General features: G+C 56.7%; 1 protein-coding gene across 1 annotated transcript in view; it reads left to right on the top strand.

The window, feature by feature from the left end:
• The first annotated feature begins 3146 nt into the window (after positions 1-3146).
• RAP1GAP2 (RAP1 GTPase activating protein 2) overlaps positions 3147-8501 on the top strand; it is a 186907-nt gene continuing 181552 nt past the window's right edge. The window contains exons 1-2 of the mRNA XM_032617539.1: positions 3147-3355; positions 6442-6477. Of these exons, the coding sequence (XP_032473430.1) occupies positions 3312-3355; positions 6442-6477 (80 nt within the window). The 5' untranslated portion in view covers positions 3147-3311. The remainder of the gene's footprint in view (positions 3356-6441; positions 6478-8501) is intronic.

The raw sequence follows: 8501 nt of genomic DNA, 5'->3' as shown, positions 1-8501 counted from the left end.
GCTGAGCTTTGCCTTCAGGGCCTTCGTTTCCCCATCTGTAAAATGGGCGTTGCGTGAACTGGGCATTTCTGTGGGTTCCAGAGTCAGTGGGGCAGGTTTGGTCTGATGATGCAGATCATTGTATAGAACAGTGGCCGAGAACTTGGGCTCTGGAGTCAGACCTGGCTCTGCCACCATCACGCAGGTTCCTTAACCTCTCTGTGCCTCGGTGTCACCATCTGTAAAATGGGGATAATAAAGTGGTGCTATCTCAGAGGTGGTTGTGAGATTGAAAGGTCAGTTCTGACCCATAGTCAACTCACAGTCACAGCGCTGCCCCGGCCCCCCTGTCCCCATAGCTTGTCCTTATCTCCACCCTGACTGCCCACATGCTGAGTCAGCTGAGGTTTGGGAGGAAGCTGGGCTGTGCTTGGTGGGGCAGGAGGGCTGGGCCTGGCACACAGCATGCTTCTCTTTTCTCTTGACTTGCAGTCCTTCCCAGAGAGCCATGGACTCCTCACTGCCCACCACCACCCAGAAGAAGAACGGAGGGGTCAGAGCAGGGGCAGCTGGGAGCTGCGTGGGACCGAGGGAGGGGGTGGAATCATAATAGATAGTACATATAACAGCTCTGGTAACGGTTTGGGAGCCCTGTGCTGTGTTTACGTTCATTTATAATATTGTGAGGTTGGTGGCAGCCACTCCCTATTATGGAGGAGGAAACTGAGGCCTAGAGAGGTTAGGTAAGTTGCTGGAGGTCACACAGCTCCAAAGCTTGGGAGCCTCAGCACTGAGGAGGGGAGAGTGGATGAGGCTCTAGAATGACTCTCACCTCCCTCCCGAGCTTATGCGGTAAAATTGAAAGATACCTGGGAACTTCCCTTCTCTTGCTCTGGGCCCTTACTCTGGGGGGCGAAGACGGCACCGGCCCTTCTGGACTCTCAAGTTCAGGTCCAGGCTGTGAGCTCTTTGCCCTTCCTGCTGATGCAGCCAGGCCCTTGCCGCTCCTTGGTCAGGTGTCTGAATCCCACGACTTGGTGTCTTTTGTGGCTGCCGTGCAAGGTGGGAGAATCCAGCCTGGTCTTGAAATGCTCCTCCCTGCCTGGTCCTTGGGCTGCCCTTCGGACCTTCAGATGCTTGGGCTTGGGCCTGTGTCTCCTCTGGGTCTGCGAACATTTGGCCCAGGTGGCCTCCTACCTGGGTTTTATCTGGGTGTCTTTGCAGACTGTGAGGGCCTGAATCAGAGCATCTCTCAGCTGTGTCTTCCCCTGGAATATGTTGGTGGACAGTAAGCACACATGGTCACATGTGTGTAAGATAAGAATAGATAAGACGGAAGGCTGGAAGTGCCCAAGCTTACTGTGACGGCAACCCCACCTCTCTCTCCGACATGGAAGCATGTCAGATGATGTGCTCCAATGGTGGGCTCACTAGGAACTCCCTCTAATTGATAAAAAAAGTAAGCACTTTGCAAAAGGAATGTGGGTTATTAGTTATTAGTAACCCACGTGACGCCTGGGCTAAGGCCGTTTCTGGCTTACCCTGGTGATCCACCCTGTGGTTCAGCAACCCTGGGGAGGAGAGGGGGGAAGCTTTGTGGGAGTGAGTCCTCCTGGGTCCGATTAGGTCTCCTGCTCACTCCCAAACCAGTCACTGCAGCCAGGAGGGTGAAGCCCTGGCTGGCCAGGCCTGGCCAGGTGTCCCCCCCGGGAGCAGATGGAGCGCAGAGCTGTCTTGCTCAGAGGGAGGCCAAAAGGATGCAGGACAGGCAGGACCCAGGGGGTCCGTGGTACCTGCTGAGCACCTCCTGAGTGTGGGGTGGGTGCAGTAGGGGTGACAGATCTGGGTGTGGAGTGGACGTCCAGCGGGAAGCCGGTGGTCTATGCAACCCTAGGGAGTGAACCACTTGATCCTTCCTTTTCTGATGAAGGTGAGGGTGGAGGGTGCAACCTGAACCAAGGACCACCAGGTTCCTGCTGAGCAGCCAGGGGGGCACGGGACCCCACACTTGCCACCCCTAGTCAGGGCCCTGTGCTGCCCCCATAGGGCCTGAGGCCCCTTGTGTCCCCTGCAGCGGAGGAGTCAAGAAAATAAAAATGCCTGTGCCCTTCGTCCACAGCCTGGGGGTGGCCCTCTGGCATCCCAGCCTGGATCCGACTCCCAGCTCCGGGGAAGGTGGGCCAGTGGGAAAGGCTTCTCCACTGCTTGGTAGGGGCGGGGACCTGGCACCCCGCCCGTGACCCTCTACCCTAGGCTGCTGTGTGTATGTGCCGCACTCTTCGACGGGGCTCTCGTTAGTGAGCACCTACCGTGTACCAGGCGTGGCAGCACTGGTGCTGACAGAGATTAGGACTAGCCTGTGGGTCCAGTGGGAAAGGCAAAGACGTGCACTTCGGTGCCACCTGCCACCTCTGCCACTGCCGGCAGGAGCTCAGCACTGCTGACCTCTGTCTAGACGCTCAAGGGCATCTGAGCAGTACAGATCTGTGCCTGTGCCTGTGCCTGTGTACGTGAGGGCGCCTTGTAGGCGTGTGTGCGATCTGAGCGTGCGCCTAGGTGCGTGCGCGTATGTTGATGTGTGTGAGCGTGTGTTTGGGGAGCTGCGTGTGCACGAGGCGGATGTGCAGGTGTCTTTGTAAACGTCTGCACGCACCGGCAGGTGACTGTGCAGTACCTGCGCGCACGTGCGTGCCGGCGTCTGCTGACGTACGTGAGCACGCATGCGCCTAGGTGTACCCGTGGGTCCTGTGCATATATGTGTGCACGTGTGTGCGCCCCTGGGCCCACGTGGGTGCACGTATACTTGTGTCCACACGCGGGTGCGTGTGGGGCAGGTTTATCTGGTACGGCGGAGGCAGAAAGGCCAAGGTCCCGCCTCCGGCAGCCCCAGGGAGTCGGTGTGGGCCCGCGTCGGCAGGGCTCCCTGAGCCTTCCAGCCAGGTCTCTCCCCCGTCCCAGGCACAATCATGGTAATCCTCGGGCCTCCTTGGGTTCCGGGCAGCCTGGGCTGTGTGGGGCAGAGCTGCCAACCCGTGCTGTGGTGCAATCTGCCGGCCGAGCCCCTTCCGGAGCTGCGGGTTCCTCCGGGTGTGGGGAAGCTGCCCTCTGCGACCTCCCCTGCCTGTCTTGGTGCGTCCTGGGGGGCAGGACACCCCTCCCATCCCGCGGCCTCACCCACAGGAAGCCGGGCTGGGGGGCAGGCACTGGGGGAGGTGCCACGCCGGGCACCCCGCCCTTTGCCGGTGGCTGTCGACCCCGCTGCTCCGAGGCCGCAGCAGTCTTGCCAACAGCCTTGGGGGCATCGCTGGACCAGGGGCCCCTCCGTCACAGCCATGTTTGGCAGGAAGCGCAGTGTCTCCTTTGGGGGCTTCGGATGGTGGGTAACAGATGGGAGGGCGGGTGAAGGGGTGGGAGCGAATCTGGCCGTGAAGCCCGGTTGAGCCTGTGGCTGTGACCTGGTCTGTAGGGAGCACTTTCAGATGCTTGGGTGGATGGAGATGGAAGATCCTGTGAGGGGGGGCACCAGGCTTTTCCTCACTGTCTCTTGGGTACAGTCTTCTAGGGAATTCAGAGGTCGGAGCTGGAGCCAGTGTGAGTGTGACTCTGGTGAACGTGGGCCTCTGTGTCGTGTGTTTCCATAAATGTGTATGTGCATCTGTGATGGCTGTGAACGCGTGTGTATCTGGGACTGTGTGTTTAGGTGTGCATGTCTGTGCGGCCGGGTGTGAGGTGTGTGCCTGGCTGGGTGGGTGTGCCGACGTGTGACCACGTGTGCCCTCTGCGCTTCTGAGCGGATGCCGGTCTGCGCCTCGGAGCTTCTGTACCTGTGTGTGCTCTTGTCTGTGCATGTATGCTATGCTTCTGTCTGGGTCATCTCTGTGACTTCGTGGCCGGGAGAGTGTGTGGCCTGCTCGGCCTTTGGGCTGTCTGCTCTCTTCAGGGGTGAGCAGTGAGAGGACCGGGCAGGCCTGTCGCCAGGGGCCCCTCCCTGCCCTCCCCCTACAGCCAGTCTGAGCAGCTGGGGCTGTGCTCCAGCCTCTTGCCTGACCCTCTGGGCCACCTTTTGCTGCTAAGTTTCTGTCTGGGACAAAGGAGAGGCTCTTTCCTCCCTATGGGGCCATAAAGTGAGGAAACTGAGGTCAAAGACTTGTCTCTGGTTACCAGCTGCTGGCAGCTTCTCCTCAGCTGGGGAACGGGGTCTAGTGGTTTTCATTATCAGTTTCCTTTCAGCTTCTAGCCTTGGAGCATTGTCAAAGAAGAGGTTCCCACTGCTGAGGTGGGGAGGGTGGCCAGGGCTGTCCTGGTGTGGAAGCTGGGTGGCCAGTAGTGGGGGGCATAAGAGGTGAAGGAGAGTGGGAGGGAGCACAGGGGCTGCAAGACATGGGATGGCAGAGCTTCCTGGTGGGGCTGGAGGGTTAGGGTGGCTATCATGCGGGGATGGCTTTCAGCAGGGAAGGGATCTTGCAGTTGTTTGAGGGCGAAATTACAGATTCCTGGAGCCCTGGTCCACTCCAGACAGTGAAAAGAGTCTTGGGGGTGGTATTTTCTGAGCTCCGTTGGATGCCAGGGTGGATGTCCAGTAGCGCTGGTGGGCAAGGTGACGAGGGTGAATAGGATGCGGCAGGGCAGGGAGGAGAGAGATGGCACCCGAAGAACCTGGGGACCTTGGTTTCCCGAAAGGGGAAAGCTCAGTGTCACAGCGCTGCCCTATCTCCCCATCTCAGCCCTGCCAAGCCATAGACCCTGCCCTCCGAGGCCACACCCCCGTGGGAGCCCGGTTGACTGAGTAGGTGTGGACGTGGGTCCTGGGACCGGGGCTGCTGTGGCCCAGGGTGTGACCCAGAGAGTTGGTGGGTGGCGGGTGGCGGGTGGTAGGGTGAGAGGGCATGCTGGGAGACCTGGGTTAAGGCGCCGCTCCTCTTCTGCTCTTTGAGGAGCCCAGATGGGACACTTCCTCTCTCCAGGTCTCAGTTTCTCCATGTGTAAATGGGGAATTTCTGCCTTACCCACAACAAAGGGATGTTGTAAGAATTAAAAAAGATTCCTTGGGAAAATATAAAATGTAAGGGCTTATTGATAGAGGTTCCAGTTGGGTTTCTCTGGGTAACAGATGTTGTAGCAGAGTGCAGGGTCCACCTTACTCCCATTCAGTGAGTTGAATGGGAGAGGACGAGGATCTCCATACCAGAGGGGGTTAGGAACCCAGTGAGACCCCTGGGGGCCTCGTGGAAGCACCAAGGAAGGGCCCAGGGGGCCCGTGGGGAAGAAGCTGGGAGGGGGGACCTGGGCCAGGAACCTCGGGTGTGGCTTATTTTGCTGTTGGCAACTGAGATCGGAAGGTGCTGGGAGTTGACTCAGGGTGGAAGGATCCCACCCCCCAGCTCAAGGGCTTGGTGCTGACTCGTGATTGCTGGGGCAGCTCTGCGTCCTCACCGTGTGGCCCCTGACACAGCTCCCCTCCTCCCTGGGGCCCCAGTCGTTGCGTGTATGGGGGGAGCTCATGGCAGAGCTGAGCTGCTGGGCAGAGGTGGCTATAAGAACTTTCCAGGGTTTCAAGCCTCCTGGAGGTGGTGGTGATTTTGGTGGCATTAATGGCAATGATGACATGGCGCAGTGGTGACACTGGTGGTGATGTGACCCTGGTATTTGTGACCCCTAAACAAGAGGAGACAGAGAGTGGGAATCTCGCCTACCTTTCTGTCTCTGGAGAGAGGAAGGGGCCTCTTTTACCAGCCATAAGGGCTGGCATATGCAGAGGGTAAAAATAGAAGCCTAGCAGCCCTGCCTTGTCTTCCAGCAAGGGTAGGCGCAGGCTGGGGTGGAGTTGCTGGCTGCCGGGACAGTCTGCCGCAAACGTGATCTTCCGGGCTCTGAGATCCTGTGCCCGACAGACCCCACCTCCTGTGCACCCTGGCGCCTGCTGTCAGGTTCTGTCTCAGGAGTGGCTTATGCCTCCTTAGAGGAACTGGCAGCTCCCAGAGCAGGAGGGTCCCTGGTGCTGGAGGTTGCGGCATCTTTGTAAAGCAGAATCCCAGGAAATATCCATGCATTGATTGTCCAGCCGCTGTGACCCATGAGGCCGGGTTGCAGAGTCCTCTTCTGGAGCTTGGGTAACGAAAGCAGAGGTGGCATATAAAGTGCTTTAGATCCCTGGGTCTGGAGTCAGATACTGGGATCCAGACTGGGCCAGTGACTGTATCCTCCCGAGCCTGTTTCCTCATCTCTAAAATAGGGAGAATAACAGGACCCATCTCACTGGGTTATGAGTGGCTCCGGCCCTCCCAGAGCTCCCAAGTCCTCCCTTTCTGGGCTGGAGGAGAACTTCCTTCCTCCTGAAGCAACATTGTCCACGGCCCTGCGGGGCTGGTGGTCTGGGCTGGCCCTGGGACCTGTCCCCTGCAAGTGCTAGGTGGGAGCCTTCAGCCCTGGCACTGACGGAAGCCCTTGCTTTTCTCTTGGCAGGATCGACAAGACCATGCTGGCGAGCCTGAAGGTCAAGTAAGTAGCCACTTCCTGTTACGTAAAGGTCAGAGGTAATGGCAGATGGAGCTCTTCTGGGGCCCTCATTTCCCTCCTGGTTGTGGAAAACGTGAGCGGGACTGTTGCATTTGTCAGATTCTCTGTCTCAGTCCAGGGGCTTGTGGACTTGGAGGAGGCTGGACTGGGCTCTTGATTCCCGAAGTATCCGGGAAAAGGCAGATGCTGGGAAGCAAGCAGGGGGACCCGTGTGGTGGAAATGTGTATAGCAGTGAAACTTTCAGGCCACAACTCAAGGGTATAAGAAAGAGAATTGTATTTTCCATCACTTTAATTTTTATATTTTAGTTTTCCATCACTTGTAATCATTTTGTTTTTATATATAATTTTTGTAGCCCCAGTCCCAAGAGGCTATTTTTTTTGCCGCACTGCACAGCATGCAGACTTCCCCAACCAGGGATTGAACCCATACCCCCCTGCAGTGGAAGTGTGGAGTCTTAAGCACTGGACCACCAGGGAAGTCCCAGGCTGTCTTTCTGACATTCCCACCTACCTGGAAAATTGTGCCACACAGTTCTAGGACCTGGCAAAACACCCTAGTGTGTGTGTGTTTGTGGGTGGTCAGTTGGTCATCGAGTCATCTATTACCAGACATCTGTCGTCCTGATCAGCCTGGCCCTGACGCTCTCTGAGAATTCCAGCACCAGATTCAGGGTCTGGGGATTGATTGTCTGCCTCGGTTTACCACGTGTCTGATCGTCTGTCTGGGGAGCCCTGAGCAGACACCCCTTTGTCCTAGAACCTCTGACTGCTCCTCTCTCATCACCTTTGTTCTTTTCCCTCTGTGTTTCTGGCCAAACCATTTTGCCTGCGCCTGGATCCTCTTTCCCCCTTGAGACTGAACAAAAGTCGGTTCCCAACTGCATCCCTCCCTTGGGCAATGAGTACTGACCAACCACCTTCTCCAATTAAGTGAGTTAAAAAGGAGGGAAATTTTAGGAGGGAAAAACAGCATTGGTCACTAGCTCAAAATATTATCCTGCAACACGTGAATTGGCTCAAGCATGAAAAATTCCTCTACTAAGTGTCCTCCTTTGGAGGCAGCCCCACCTGCTTGTAACTCCCCCATCTCAGCTGAAAGGTTTTCCAGGCTGGCCTCTCTCTGCCATGCCATTTAGTTGCCAGCACTGCCTGTGCATCCCCTGGGTACACTTCCCTGGGCAGAGCACAGCCAGTCTCGCGAGTTGGCATCTAAGGCGGGGGGGTCAAAACAAGGAAGCTTCCCACTCAGGTTTGTTTTGCTCAGAAGGGTGAGGGTGGGCAGTTAGCAGGGCAGGGATGGATGGAAAACTGTCCCTGCTCTCTGAGAGCTTTCAGTCTCTCTGTAGAGTTGATGCCAGGGATGTAGTGGGAGCAATCTTGGAAGACTGACAGGAGGAGGTAGCTTCTAAAGCAGCTCTTAAAGATGGGGCGGGACAATGGGCCTGTCTGTGCCTGTGCTGATTGGCATGGGGTGTGCATCAGGGCAGTCCAGCGTTTAGGGCAAGTCACTCTTGGGAAAGACACTTGACTTCTCTGGACTTCAGTTTCTGTATCCTTTGTCCAGTGGGCACAGCGATGTCTGGCCTTCCTAGAGCTTCCTATCTGCGTATTGCATGAGATGCTAGGTAGGAAGCTGAGTTACTAAGGGGTGTAGAGTGGTAGGAGTGGGTCTTTTTGGTACCGTCTTGGGACATCTAGTTCAATTTCACAAGCGTTTATTGAGGGCCTGTTTGTTTTAACTAGTAAAGATGATACATGTAACCTGCAAAGGAACTAGTTACAAGGTGGAGTGAAGGGCTGGCGGCATGGGCCAGTGTTGAGATTGGGACCCCAGTGGGCTCTCTGGGTATGTGGGGGACAGTCTGAGGTCTTAGGCCTTGGGGAGGTGGTGTTGAGAGGGTTGTTTGGGACAGTGTGTAGGACTGTGTTCCTACGTGCACTTGGTTAAGATTCTTTTGATTGCAAGAAACAAAACCCCAGTGTAATCTGGTTAAGCAAAAGAT

This window comes from Phocoena sinus, chromosome 20 (genome assembly GCF_008692025.1).
Source record: "Phocoena sinus isolate mPhoSin1 chromosome 20, mPhoSin1.pri, whole genome shotgun sequence".
Lineage (NCBI taxonomy): Eukaryota > Metazoa > Chordata > Mammalia > Artiodactyla > Phocoenidae > Phocoena > Phocoena sinus.
Note: the sequence above shows the minus strand (reverse complement) of the source record. Positions and strands in the feature narration are given on the sequence as shown.